The sequence below is a fragment of the Galeopterus variegatus genome, unplaced genomic scaffold (assembly GCF_000696425.1).
Source record: "Galeopterus variegatus unplaced genomic scaffold, G_variegatus-3.0.2 Scaffold2189, whole genome shotgun sequence".
NCBI classification, from domain to species: domain Eukaryota; kingdom Metazoa; phylum Chordata; class Mammalia; order Dermoptera; family Cynocephalidae; genus Galeopterus; species Galeopterus variegatus.
In genome coordinates this window covers 65289-80837 of record NW_007728300.1, presented here as the reverse complement: position 1 = coordinate 80837, position 15549 = coordinate 65289, and the positions used below count along the sequence as shown (strand labels likewise).

General features: G+C 36.4%; 1 protein-coding gene across 1 annotated transcript in view; it reads right to left on the bottom strand.

Moving 5' to 3' along the window:
* TMPRSS11A (transmembrane protease, serine 11A) overlaps positions 1-15549 on the bottom strand; it is a 47988-nt gene that overhangs the window by 22053 nt on the left and 10386 nt on the right. The window contains exons 3-4 of the mRNA XM_008580879.1: positions 6072-6139; positions 3835-3995 (exon numbers count right to left, since the gene is read on the bottom strand). Coding sequence (XP_008579101.1) covers positions 3835-3995; positions 6072-6139 — 229 coding nt within the window. The remainder of the gene's footprint in view (positions 1-3834; positions 3996-6071; positions 6140-15549) is intronic.

The following is a 15549-nucleotide window of genomic DNA, read 5'->3' as shown; positions in this document are numbered from 1 at the left end:
AAATTCCCACATAAACTATATTTAAAATGCTTCTAACATACAGTTCCTAAATGATAAAAACTTTTTTTGAAGAATAAACTTTGTTCTTATCCAACATCTGCTGAATATTGGTAAAGGCCAGTTATTGGACATAACCTAAGGCTAAGTTCTGTCAATTTCCAAAAAAAATAAATAAATAAAAATAAATAAATAAATTAGGAATCTGACTTAGGAAACACAAACATGTAAACTCATATGCATATATCAAAATATCATGTTGTATACCATAAATACATACAATTTTTGTCAATTTTACCTTAATAAAGCTGGGGGAAAATAAATTGGTGGAAGGTTGCATGAAAACTGTGATGATTTTTAAGTTTAAATGGTTTACTGAGCAGATGAGAATAAACTATTTTACCCTTTTCTACCAGTGCTATGCTTCTCAGACTCATATCCTCAGCATCCTATTCCCCACTGTGCAAAATAAGAATGTTTTATTCTACTAAATTTCTATAAATCTCATTTGGGAATTTAGTGATAATGAACACTACCCAGTGGGAGCTTTTGAAAATATCCAATTCAAGGCATCCCCAAATCGTTGTATGGTGAAGAATCAATTGTTCAGGACAGATTTTCAGTACTTACTCAATGGAAGAAATTCAATTTTCTGTCAAATGTAGTTTAAGGTAGTAGATTTCTTGTTTCATTTAAAAAAACTAGTTTGTCATTAGTAATACATTTAAATGGAAAATTCTATAGTAGTAGAATTCTTCAGTTAAAACTTTGTCAACTTAGTCTGAGCAAAATGCAAGTCATCCATTTCCAGGAGTGATACCAGGGTAAGCATAATGGTTGTGAGCTGAATTATGGATTCAATGGATTGAATTATGTCCCCCCAAAACTCACAGAAGCTTGAATTATGTTCACCAAGTTTTACGTATTAGAAACTTAGCCCCCACTGTGACTGTAAAGAAGGTGAGAAATCCTATTATGATACTTGGAAGTTGGATCCTTGAAGAGGTGATTGGATTGTAGGACCGTGCAATAGTGACTGGATTAAAAATGATGGTCAAGGGTGTGGTTCTGAGGGCTCTGAAATAAGAGGAGAGTCTGTCTGTCTCTCTCTCTGCTTTCTCTGCTCTCACCATCTTGCAATGTGAGACCCCTGGGTCACCGTTGCCACCACCAGATGGACTTTGGACTTCCCAGCCTCAGAAACTGTAGTGACCCAGGGGTCTCACATTGCAAGATGGTGGAAGCAGAGAGGGCAGAGGAAGAGAGACAGACTCTCCTCTTCCTTTAAAGCCCTCAGATCCACACCCCTGACCACCATTATTAATCCAACTTTGGACTTCCCAGCCTCAGAAACTGTAAGCAATAAATTTCATTTTCTTTATAATTACCTCGTTCCATGTATTTTGTTATAAGCAACATAAATGGACTAATACATGAGCATAATTGGATTTTTGAGAATTGGATTTTTAGGGAGAATGACTACACCTAGACGTAAACCTCCAACACACAAGTAACTGCTGAAGTTTTCTAATTTTGACCAAATATTTTTACTTTTCAGATATAGGAACTTCTATCAACAAAAGATTAACATCTTAATCTTGAAAAGTGATCATCCCCTGACTCACTTCAGAGTTGAGAGAAATCTAGTTAGTATTCAGGGTCTACATGTTACAAGCATCATGATGGGAGGTCGGCATGGAAGCTGCTTCACCGGCCATCATGTTTGCAATGCAAAGAAGTCAAATTCAGCTTTCCTTTGATCCATTGCATCTCATGAAGGACCCACACCACACGGTTATTTGTTAAAACAAAACACAGATTCTTGACAAATTATGGATAAATCTTGATCAGCATTATTTCTAGACTTGATCTATAGTCTCTGCAGTTTTCTATTGGAAGTCCCAAATGTAAGTGTTCCTGGAGAGCAATGTTTTTGCCTGTTGCCTTAAGGATTCTACTGAGCTTCCCACTGAATGGGCCTTTCCTGCATGCTAGTCAACACTACTCTTTTTACATCTGGAAATTCAGAAACCTTCCAAGTTCTAGCTCTTCCTTTTACCAGTCAGTGACTTACATTAATGCTGCCAGTTTTCCAAAGGATATGTACAATTTAATAGCTTTCTTAGTAGTAAGAGCCTCTATGTTCCACATTATGTTTTCTGTTTTCTTGTGTATATCCATAATATTTCTATGATTTCAGAAAGAACGAACATTACCATTGCAATTTTACAGGTGAAATAATGGAGGCATGGGCCCACTATTTGGATGATCCTGCAGTGACCAAGTGGAGTTAGAATTAATCAGGTAACTCCAAAATGAGGTTCTCCATCAGCACATCCTGCCTTTTAATTTAGTACAATCATCGAAATAAACTAAAGACCCCAAATTGAGCCTGTAGGAAACAAAAAGGCCATGCAGCCAATGACCATTTCATGCTTCATTTCTGGTTTCAGATCACTCAGGCTTTTAAGTTCCTGGTAAATTAACTGGTTATTGGAAATTGCATAGAACACATCATAAACTTATCAGAATGGCCACTATTTCACAACCTGAATTCATTTGCTTCCCCATCTCACAAAGAAGGCAGATTAAGCATTTGACAGGTTCCTCCCTCCCGGATGGGAGAGGTCTGCAGCTTTATTCCCTGAGGAGCTGACTCTTTGTCACAACAGCAAATTCCTGTACATTCCATTACCTCAGATTTTCACTTCCTGATTCGGGTTTCCTTCTGAAGAGTCAGCTAGACCCTTACGAGGGCAGGGCAACCTGTTTCATGTCCCATATAAAACACTTGCTCTGACTCTTCTGTGACTCTCTTAAGTCGGGTGTCCCCTGGAATGTTTAGGGGAAATTTGTTCTTGTCTGTTGGAAGTAGATGTTGTGAAAGCAGCTTAGTGTACAAGGGTAAACAGGTTTCTGTCTAACTGGACTCCTCAGAGTCTTTAATATGTGAATATAAGAGATGACATTCCAAGAGACAAATAACATAAACGGAATTTCTAGAATGTGTTTGACCACAGACCCCCTTTTTTATGGAGCCTTTTGAGAAATTAGAAATCTAGGCTTGAACCTTAGCTCTTTTTAATTATTAGATTCCTTCACTTTTTTTTGCCCGACTTTGATGACTATAAAGGTGAATTTGCCTTCTTCATTGGAATATAAAAGTTAAATTAGATACTGTGTGTAAGGGGCATAGAGATGGGTCTTGAGAAGAGTTGGTTGTCCTTAATTTTCAAAAGTGATAGCAGTATAATGAGCTAAGGGTGAACAGGAAAAGTGGAATAATGTATATATGGTTTCAGTGATTTTTTTTTCTAGTTTAGTGATTTTTAAAGCATTATCTATAAGATGGCTTCAGTGGCTCCAAAGCTGGTTTACCATTTTCCCAAATGCCCATAGGAAAAAAGCTAACAAAATTTCATAACATCACCGTATATAGTAAATACCCATACTTTTCAAAGGCAACAAATAAGTTTGTGTTTTAGGAAATTCCCACCCAGAAATACAGTTGTTGCTAAACTCTTGGTATTTTCACTTGCTTAGTCATGAAAGCAGTGGCTGGGTCAGATTAATCCTCTGTTAGTGGTAAAGGTTTGTCTCTATTTTGGGATCATTGGCAATCAATTGCTACTCAGAAAACTACTTGATGACTATCTTTAGACATGGCTTTCATCAGAGAATAATAAAACCTCGAAATGTCACTTCTTTAACTTGAAATTTATTTCATCTGAATTCTAGCTATTATTTGAAATGGAAATAATGGTGAGTAGGTTTAATATTAGAAAAAACATGGACCTAATGGAGAAGTTGATATCACATGCAAAGACAGCTACTTACCATTAACTTGAACTGATGAGGCATTTATTGACAAAGCTCTTGTATTCCTTATCTTCTCATTTAAGATGCTATGGATTTTCTTCTCTCTTACTGCTCTTCGCTCAGTAGAGGAGAACTGGAACACCATAATGACATCTGCTTTCACACCATCTTCCTCTGGACTGTGACATACAAGAGAAAGGTGCATATTCAGAGAATACATCTGATATTGTTCTACTCTTTCCTACATCTTCTTCCCCTGAATTAAGCTTCAGTTGCTGACAGTATCAAGGGCTAATGTTCTCACATTCATACTTTTCTATATGTCACTTGTGACCAAAGGTTATTTCATATGTTCCCTTTTCTAGTTTTCATTACATTTTGAGTGCATTTTCCCCATTAATTGGAAGGCTTGTTAAAGCAACTGGGTAAGACTCAGACATAAAAAGTCATCCCCTAAATCATAAACTCTGACAGTTGGAAGAAACCTTGGTGTTCTCTTAGGTTAATCCATCATATATCTGATACCTGAATCACCTCTACAGCATCCATGATGAGTGGTCCTCTAACACCAGTGCAGTAATTAAAATGAGAGGAAATCTACTTTCCTAAAGAGGCTCATTTCTCTTTGGTCAGCTTTGATTTTAAGAGAGATTTTGAGTTGAAATATGTCTCCCTGTATTTTCCATTCCATAAAGCTTAGGTCTACCAGTTGCAACATACATAATACATCAATTCCCTCTTCCACCTAAAATATTTGAAGACAACAATATTGTGGGCCCTGAATCTTCTTCAGATTAAACATGTCCAGTTCTTTGAACTTTTTTCACATAAATAGGTTCAAGTCCCTCCACCCTTGGGACTGAATTTTTACATACTCTTAAAATAGAAAAATTAAACAATTAAAAGTTTTTTTAAAAAGTTGGAACCAATACATATTGATCTGCCAGATGTCCTATTTTTACACTACAAAGAATCTAAACCCTAAAAAACACTAGAAGCCTACCTTTCTGAAGCTTTTGACTAAAAAGAGGAAATTATATCAATTTTGAGAGATTTTATTTATTGTGGTCCATTTAGGCACTGGAATATAAAGATATAAATAATCAAAATTTTATGGCAAATTGGCAAACAGACAACCAAGTAATTTTTCCTATTAAATCAGAGAAATTAACATTGTTTACCAAGTAGAATTTCTTTGGACCCACACAAAAAATTACACAGAGATAATGGCTACAAATACAAAGTAGTTCATAAGACTATGATAATGTTGCTAGAATGCTATGGCAAATTAAAATTTAAAAATAGAGTACATGAATTCTAGAAAATTCCGACATTTAGATGCTTTTTATCTCCTAAATATTATAAAAATTATCCAATTCATATTATAAAATCATTATGGAAGTCTCTTGTTACTGAACAATTATGTTACGAACTTGGAGTAAGTCTGCCAGTAAGACATTAGTCTACTAGTAAGAAAAGCAGTTATTATTTCCCTCAAATAAATATGATTCTGAATATATTTGTTTTCTTTATCTTTAAGAAGATGAGTCATAAAGGCTCGAGGGTTTGTGCCTATGACATATGTGTTCTGCTATGTGATTTTCTTTTTCTTTTTTAAAATATATTTTAAACTAAATTTTATTTTATTTTAAATATATAAGATGTCTTTATTTTCTTTTTCTTTTTCTTTTTTTTTTTTTTTGCTATGTGATTTTCAAAATAATGATTGAAACCTCTGAGCATTTTCTGCAACTGATATGAGTGTTCCACCCACATGACAACAGAAAGAAAATTTATTACAACAGAGACATCTTTTTGTTTTGGCATGCCACCTGTCACTAGGGCTTCATTACAGGTAAAACGTGTGATCCCATTTTGTTTTCAACTTTGTCTTCTTGATATTTTTGAAATGATGTAGTTGTTGAAAAAATACAACTTGGTGTACATAATGACATGCTGCTGGGCTTTCGCCAGACTATGGGTACTGGTGGGTTCCAGGCCTTGTAGTCTGTTGATGGGGTTTGAGTTCTGGTTCTGTCACTTGGGGAAACTGTCACTTACCCTCCCCAGATCATATTTTTTCATTTACAAAATGTGGCCAGCCCTATTTCTTGAAACTGTCATAGAGTTAATGTCTATGAATAATCCTAGGCAAGAGCTTAGTTCATAGAGACACACAGTATCTAAGTGTCCCTGTCTCCTTTTCCCTTTTTCCCTCCAGGCTTGTGACTCCACCTTTTCCCACACATACATACGTCAGTCTGACTATTCGGTTCTTGATATAGTGCTTGTTCAAGTCCGAATGTATAAATATCTCATCCACCTGTTATTACAAGAGAGAAACCATGTGTTAATAAGATATTTTATAAGAATATTTTATAATAAGCAATAGAAAAAAAGTTTCATAGGCATGATATAATTATTTAAATCAGTGGTTCTCAACCTTCACAGAACAACAGAATTATTTGCTGAATTAAAAAAATATTACAGATACTGGGGTCCCTCTCCAAGAATTTTGATTTCAATTAGCCTAGAAGGGACCTAGGTATTCATATTTTTAAAATCTCCCCAGATTATTCTGACATGCTGTAGGTATTTGGAGTAGAAGATATCTTCCTAAAACTACATAGAAGTAGTAGCTGAAAGACACAGGGCAGAGATGGTCGTGGAGGGAGGCTTTGAGAGGTGATGGAGAGATCCTTGGCTCAGACCCGGGATTGAGCCTATCCTTCTGCACACAAACAGGGCAACCTTGGAAAAGTTACTGAGCCAATTTGAGCCTCAGTTTTCTAACCTATAAAACAAAGATATTTATATGCTACTTACAAGGTTATAAAGATAAAACACATAAAATGCTGGGTATGTTTTAGCAGTTAATTGCTGGTGGTTCTCTAGCCCCCATCCTGCCATTCAGGTCTTGGCTTTTTCTGCAGGTTGTTGGTTGTAAGGTACAAGGGAGCAGTGTTAGGGATTTAGGAGAAAGGCAAAGATTTTTAAATTGTTTTTGATTGAGGACTCTAGTGTAAATCAGGGAGGAAGAAAGAGTAAGATGGTGCTGCAGGATTAGATCACAGTTGTATCGCCAAGGAAGAATAAAAAGCTACTGGTTTTGGTTAATATGTACACTTTTAATTGCCTGCCACACCTTCATGGTGCTGTGATTTATTGCACCTAATGTTTGGCTTGCAGTATCTCCGAATAACCACTTGGTGGCATCACTGTCATCTGAATGCACGTACCACAGTTGACGATGAACAGTGGATGAGTCAAATAAACGGGGGCGGGGAATCCTAAATCCTTAAGGAAGGGGCAGGAAAACCAACTCTCATTTTGAAAAATACAAAAGATAAAAATGAGGGAAGGTTGGTTTAGGGATCAAGAGACAAGTTAGGACTTTCTTAGAACTAACAGTCATCCATAAATACTTCATCAGGAATCAAAATATTCATTTTCCTTTAACACAATAAGTCTGTGAAATAAGAATCATTTTGATCCCCATTTTACTAGAAGAGGAAACTGTGACTCAGAGGCATTATGTGAATTTCCCTGGCACCACACACAGTTACTAATAAACTGAGACTTACACCCAGGTCTTCTATCATAGGGTCCATTTATTCCCTCTCCATCACACAACCTCCCTGTTAAATGTGATATAAATTTTACTTCAATTTCTTTTGTAGAACACATAGCAATAAGTTATCAAGAAAATAGTTGATTGACCTAAAGATAATTTATAAAACTTGTAAAGGTATATATTTAATAGCTTTAAGCTTAAGATTGAAGGCAGGATTTAGAAAATAGAGAAATTGCTGGTACCCAAAATATGCTTTGATTTGTACTTAAGTAAGGAGACCCTAAATGGGCTGAGGTGATGTGGGGCTTATATGCTAGAAATGGAACTGTCTTGAAAGACATGTTTTTGCAAGAGTGACATTATTACAATCATTTCTGTACTTGCCATCCACAGACTCTACTGTTATTCAGTATTTGGGGGTTTTGGTTGTGGCGGAAGATCGAAAAGAAAAGGCAAACAAGAGGAAAAAGGGGGAAAGTGGCAAATTTTAAAAAGAAAAAAAGTAAACAGCAGTTGGGTATTTTAAGAAGTTTGGTTTATAATTATCCTTTGAATAAGTTCCACCCACAATTGATTCTTGGCCATTTGTAACTTGTTGGTGAAAGCATTGGATTGAGTTTTTGACTTTTTGGATGACATCATTCATCTGGCAATATGCCTGCTGAGAAGAATATCCAAACCCAACACCAATTCTATCTTTGAATGGTTAGGTTGTCTGGGAAGATTGGAACTAAAAGAATAATGCAAGAAGAATCTAGGTAGAAGTAACTCTGGTGATCAAAATAATAAAATAGTTTCTTCTTTCTAATTAAAATTCCAGGACATTGTCTCTAGAAAGCCTCATTTGCTAGGTCTGGGATGAGGCCCAGGAACTTCAGGTGTTAAAGGTAGTCCAAGGACAGCACTTTGAGAAATGGAATGAAGGGACTGGTAAAAAAAGTTCCGATACAAATGAACTCACAGTGGGTAGAAAACAGGAACATAAACTTTATTGCTGGATGGAGTTTATGTATACGCCAGCTTTCTAGAGACCCTGAAATTATGTTTCCCTTGTCAGATCAAGGCTTACCAGAAACATTCTCTGCCGACATTCTGGCATTCCAAGTTCCCAGAAGTTTTTGAGGACATTTCTTTTTTAAAGCTGCATGCCAGCTTTTTAAAAATTTATTATTATTTACACAACCTAATAGAGTTAGTGTGTTATACATCCTACCTCTTACTTGAAGGCATTTGTAGAGGTTTGTAGTTGGAGTTAGTCTCCTAACATTGAACAAAAGACCCCTTTTTAGGGTTGTGTCTCTTTCTGCTTGATGATTTTGAAATGCTGGAAATTGCACTGAGATTAAATTCTAAGAGGGCAATTGAAGGTTAGTTGGGTGTTTAATGAAAGAGTTAGGGAGAGGCTGTCAACTCAAACAAACAGACGCGCCCAGCCATTCAGCTCTTATTCCCGAACTACCTCTGTTTACACATGCCTTTCTCTGTCAGATGCCTCCTAACCAGCTCCCCTTAACAGCAATCTATGTATCATGTAATGGTGTTTTCAGGTTGAGATTGCAAACCTCTGATAGATATGCCACTGAAGATTGGCCAATAGAACATAAAAGCTGTTTCTTCTGAAATAACACCAGATGAGCTCCTAAGAACTAAAGAAACCAAAAACATGCCACAAAAAACTTCAGATTCTGTTGCTTTCTGTGCAAAGAGTTATATAGAGATGCTTTTTAATAGGCACCTTTAGCCTTAAATAAGGCCAGATCAAAATTACATGCTACACGGGCCGAAGTCAAGGCAGAAATAGAGAATAGAGTGCAATTGCATTTGAACCTCTGTTCACAATGGCATACATTCAAGGTCCTTACCACATGTTGCTAACCTGCTGGCCCAGTCAACACCACCAGTACCTTCCAGGCATGGGCCTTGTTTTCCTGTGTACTTGCCCTTCTCAGGCAATTTCTATGGTCTGTAGCACCCTCTCCGTTTTGCTGCTTTTCTGAATCACAATTATCCTTCAAGGTCTATCTCAGAAAATACCTATTTTGGGGTTATTTCCTGATTCTCAGACTAATCTTTCCTCCTTCTGTCTTAATTTTTCTTATCCCTCTTATACCTTCTACTCCTTAACACAGTTATTTATGTGAATATATTATCTCTTTTACTAAACTGCAAATGCTTTATATATAGAGATGGTGATTTATCTTTTCATACTCTACAATATCTAGCACAGTACTTTGCATACTGTAAATATGCAGCACATTTTTGTTGAATGAATGAATAAATAAAAGAAAATGAGAATTTATCAGAAAGTCTTGCGTTTACGAGGAAACTTTTACAAGAGTTTTTAATGTGTTTTACATCAGATCAAAAAATGAAAAAAGAAATTTGCACAAAAAAAGAAAAAAGAGAAAAAAGAAAATTGCACATAAATTATTGAAGGGACTTTTTTTTTTTGCACGTCTTGGACATTTTTAGGTAATTTGATTCCTTGTGAAAAGCTCTTTCATGGTGAGACTACAATACTTATAACACGAGGAACAGTTATCACTGTTGTCTGGAACTGTGCACCATGCACAAACTCTATTTGAGTTCATTTGCTTTTTACATTAACTCTCTGAGGTGAGTACTATTATCATCTGCATTACATAGATGAGGAAGTGACCTGCCCAAAGTGACATAGCAGTGAGCCACAGAGCTAAGATTGAAGCCAAGGCCCTCCAGCTTCAGAGCGTGTTAATGCCCCAGAGTGCTGACTTCAGGGTAAGCACACAAGCTTCTCTCTAGGAGCCCTACCCACTGACAGGCAATGAGCAATGCACAAGAGGATCAGAAACTATCCTACCCCACTCCAAAGGAAACCTGTTTGCTTTGTCCTCCAAAAATAAGAACCATAATCTTGGTAGTTTTTATTGCAACCTTTGAAGTTGTTATTTTATCTATCTAAAACTCTAGATTTAACTCTGCCACTACCACAGATACTGCTGTTGTGTGGGTAGTCTGCCACAGCCACTGCCACTGTAAGGGTGACATGCTGCCATAGCAGCAGCCATGGCCACAAGGCAGGTGGCCCCCTGACCACACAATTGCATTGACAGGAGGAGAGTCACCAGCAGAGCCTGGGGAAAGATGTGAGCAAGAGCAGACTTGTGACCCAGTCGCTCAATCCACAGGGGGAATTATGCTGCCACACAAGATAGCACACCTGGGGGTGGGAGGTATGAGTAGCACACATGATTGCCATAATCCAGGGAGAAATACATACAGAACCCCAAAGAATGCAGAAACCCAATACACCCAAATAGAGTAAGGAAAAAAATTCCCTATCACCACCAACCCTTTCCCCAACTGGGGGAAGCATGGACCCAGGAGGAATCTCCACCTATAGGAAAGAGGGAAGAGAAACCCTGCCCAGGGTCACCCATTCAAACTGAGAAGCTCCAGTGTATGCCACTACACCCATCAAGGTCAAGAGAGGCTAGCTAGGATGCCAACAAGCCATCCCAGGGTCACCCACCCCAGCCAAAGAGCAACAAAGCATGCAGGCACTTCTCTCAAGATCTTGAGAGCTCACTCACATCCTCAATGAACCAACACCGTGTTGCTAACCTCAGTAAGGAATCACTAAGTGCTCTACCCAGTGCCTAAGCCACAGAGGCACTCACATGCAACTCCAGCACTGAATATGACTGCATCTACCTGGAGCAGATACTAAAACACTCTAATCAATCGTTAGTATAACACACATATATAGGAGGAAATCTCTCTCCTCAAAGCCCGCTCCAGAGTAATAGAAGCAGCTGCTCTACTAGATAACCAGACATGAACATAGAGACGCTAGAAATACAACAAACAAACAAATGAACAAACAAAACCCCCAAACAAACAAACAAAAAGCCCAATAAAATATGACACTACCAAAGACATACAATAATTCTCAATTACTAGACCTTATAGAGCAAGAAATCTCTGAAATGATGGAAAGGAATTCTGATCAATCTTAAGGAAAATAGTAAGATACAAGAAGACTCAGTTAGATGACACAAAGAAATGAGAAAAAGTGTCCAGGACATGAAAGAAGAAATTTACAAAGAGATTAATACTGTAAAAAACACTGTAGCAGAACCCCTGGAACTGAAGGATTCATTCAACAAAATAAAAAACACAACCAAGATTTTAAGAAACAAATTAGAGCAAGTAGAGGCAAAAAATTCTGATCCTGAAGATTTTTTTTTTCTGGTATAACCCAGGCAGACAATAGCAACAACAACAACAACAACAACAACAACAACAACAACAACAAAGAAAAGAAAAGAAAAGAAAAGAAAAAAGATTCTTAAAACATGAAGAAAATCTAAGAGAGTTAGGAGACAACCTTACGTTCACAAATATCTGAGTCATGGGTGTTCCAGGGGGAGGAGAAAGGAAAAGGCATTGAAACCCTATTCAATGAAATAATAGCTGAAAACTTCCCAGGTATAGGGAGAGAAATGGACCTTCAGATCCAGGAGGCTTAAAGATCCCCAAACAGATTCAATCCAAAAAGGTCCTCTCTGAAATGCATTATAGTCAAGCTGGCAAAGCTCAAAGACAAAGAGAGAATCCTAAAAACAGCAAGAGAAATGTATTAAGCCATCTGTAAGGGAGTTCCATCAGACTTTTCAACAGAAACCCTACAGGCCGGAAGAATATGGGAAGATATATTTAAAATACTAAAAGAAAAAGACTTCCAGCCAAAAATACTATACCCAGCAAGACTATCCTTCAGAAATGAAGGAGAAATAGTGCACCTCCCAGACAGACAAAATCTGTGGGAGTTCACTACCATATGACCAGCCATACAAGAAATCCTCAAGGGAGTCCTGCATATGGAGTCTGAAAAATGACAATCACTATCATGAATACAAAAGAAAGAACAAAACCCAGTGGTAAAAAAAATGCAAATGAGAAAGAAAAAGAAATTATAACTTACCACCTCAAAAAGACAACTAATGCATAAGACAAACAATAAAGGGGGAGAAAAGAACAAAAGATATTTAAGACATCTAAATGAAAATTGATAAAATACCAAAAGTAAGACAATAACATCTCTAAATGAAAATAGATTGAATTTCTTACTTTAAAAACACAGACTGATTGGATTAAAGAGGTAGACCCAATTATTTGCTGTCTATGAGATACTCACCTCCCCTGTAAAGGCACACACAGACTAAAAACGAAGGGATGGAAAGAGATATACCATGCCAATAGAAACCCGAAACAAGGAGTTGTAGCTATTTTTATATCAGGTAAATTGATTTTAAACCAAAAAACCAAAAAAGAGACAAAAAAAGACATATGATGATAAAGGGATCTATCCAGCAAGAAGACATAAAAATCATAAATATATATGCACCCAACACAAAAGCTCCCAGGTATATAAAGCAAACACTAATAGATCTAAAAAAAAGAGATAAACCTTAATAAGATAATAGTAGGAAACCTGAATACCTCTCTCTCAGCATTGGTCAGATCATCTAGGCAACACATCAACAGAGAAACATAATATTTAAACTACATTTTAGAACAATTGCACCTGGGAGCTATCTGCAGAACATTTCATCAGACAACTACAGAATATAAATTCTTCTCATCAGCACGTGGAACATTCTCCAGGATATAACACATTTAGGTCACAAATCAAGTATCAACAAATTTTTAAAAATTGAAATCATTTTAAGTATCTTTTCAGACCACAGTGGAGTAAAATTAGAAATCAATAACAAGCAAAACTCTGGAAAATATACAAACACATGACTATTAAACAAAATGCTCCCAAATGTCCTGTGGGTCCAAGAATAAATTAAACAGGAAATCAAAAATTCCTTGAAACTAATGAAAATAAAAATGCAACATACCCAAACCTGAGAGATACTCCAAAAGCCATGCTAAAAGGGAAGTTTATTGCTATAAACACTTACATGGAAAGAGTAGAAAGATTTCAAATGAACAATCTAAGGCTACACCTCAAGTAACTAGAAAAATGGGAACAATCCAATCCCAAAATTAGTAATGGGAAGAAATAATTTATATCAGAGCAGAACTAAATGAAATACTACCTGAAAAATGATGCAAAGATCACTGAAACAAAAAGTTGGTTTTCTGAGAAGATAAACAATAGACAAACCATTAGCTAGACTAACTAGAAAAAGGAGAGGGAAGACCCAAATTACAAAAATCATAAATGGAAAAGGAGACATTACAAATGATACCACAGAAATACAAAGAACCACTAGAGACCATTAAAAACAACTATATGTCAACAAATTTGAAAACCCTGAGGAAATGGATAAATTTCTGGACACACACAAGCTACCAAGACTGAACCAAGAAGAAATAGAGAACCTGAACAGACTAATAATAAGCAATGAGACTGAGGCATTAATTATCAATCTCCTAACAAAGAAAAGCCCAGGACTGGACAGCATCACTGCAGAATTCTACCAAACTTTTAAAGAATTAATACCAATTCTTTACAAGCTATTCCAAAAACTTGAAACAGAGGCCATTCTCCTGAACTCGTTCTATGAAGCCAGCATCATCCTGATACTGAAACCAGACAAAAATAACAAAAAAAGAAAACTATATGCCAATATTTTTGATGAACATAGACACAAAAATGCTCAATAAAATATTAGCAATCAGAAAACAGCAACACATCAAAATTTATACAACATGATCACGTGGGATTCAAACTAGGGATGCAAGGATGGTTCAACATATGCAAGTCGATAAACTTGATATGTGACATCAATGAAATCAAGGACAAAAACCATACAATTATCTCAATAGACACAGAAAAAACAAGTTAGGTATAGAAGGACAGTTTCTCAACATAATAAAAGCCAAATATGACAAACCCACTGTCAATATCTTCCTGAATGAAGTAAAGCTGAAAGCTTTTCCCTGAAGAACAGGAATAATACACTCTCACTCCTGCTATTTAACATAGTATTGGAAGTAGTAACCAGAGCAATCAGGCAAGAGAAAAAAATAAAGGACATCCAGAGTGGAAAAAACAAAGTCAAACTGTTCCTGTTTGCAGATACCATGACCCAATATATAGAAAAGCCTAAAGCCTACAAAGAAACTCTTAGAGTTGATAATGATTTCAGTAAAGTTGGAGGATAAAAAATCAACAGAGAAAAATCACTAGTATTTTTATACTCCTCCAAGGAACTAGCAGAAAAAGAAATCAAGAAAGATAGCCCATTTACAATAGTCACTAGAAAAATAAAACACCTACGAATAAGTTTAACCAAGGAGGCAAAAGATCTCTACAACAAGAAATACAAATCACTGTTGAGAGAAATTAAATAAGACACAAAAATGGAAAGACATTCCATGCTCTGGGATTAGAAGAATTAACATTGCAAAAATGTCCATACTACCCATGCAATCCACAGATTCAATGCAATCTGCATCAAAATACCAGTGACGTTCTCCAAGGAATTAGAAAAAACAATCCTAACACACATATAGAGCAACGAAGACTCTGAATAGCCAAAAAATCCTGAGTAAAAAAAAAAAATAAAGCTGGAGGAATAATACTACCTGACTTCAAATTGTACTACAAAGCTATAGTAACCAAAACAGCCTGATACTGGCATAAAAATAGACACTCAGACCAATGGAACAGAATAAAAAAACCCAGAAATCAACCCACAAACTTACAGCCAACTGATCTTTGAAAAAGGAACCAAGAATGTACATTGGGGAAAAGACTTCTTCAATAAATGGTGCTGGGAAAACGGAACATCCGTATGTAGAAGAGTGACTCTAGACCCATACCTTTCACCATATACCAAAATCAACTCAAAGTTAATTAAAGACTTAACTACAAGACCTGAAAGTATAAAACTCCTAAAAAGAGAACACAGGAGAAACATTTCAGGAAGTAGGACTGGACAAACATTTTGAATATGACTTAGAATATTTCACTATGAATATGATGCCAAAAGCACAGGCAACAAAAGGAAAATAAACAAATGGGAATACATCAAACTAAAAAGCTTCTGCTCAGTAAAAGAAACAATTAACAAAGCAAAAATGCAATCTACAGAGTGGGAGAAAATATTTGCAAACTATGCATCCATCAACGGATTAATGTCCAGAATACACAAGGA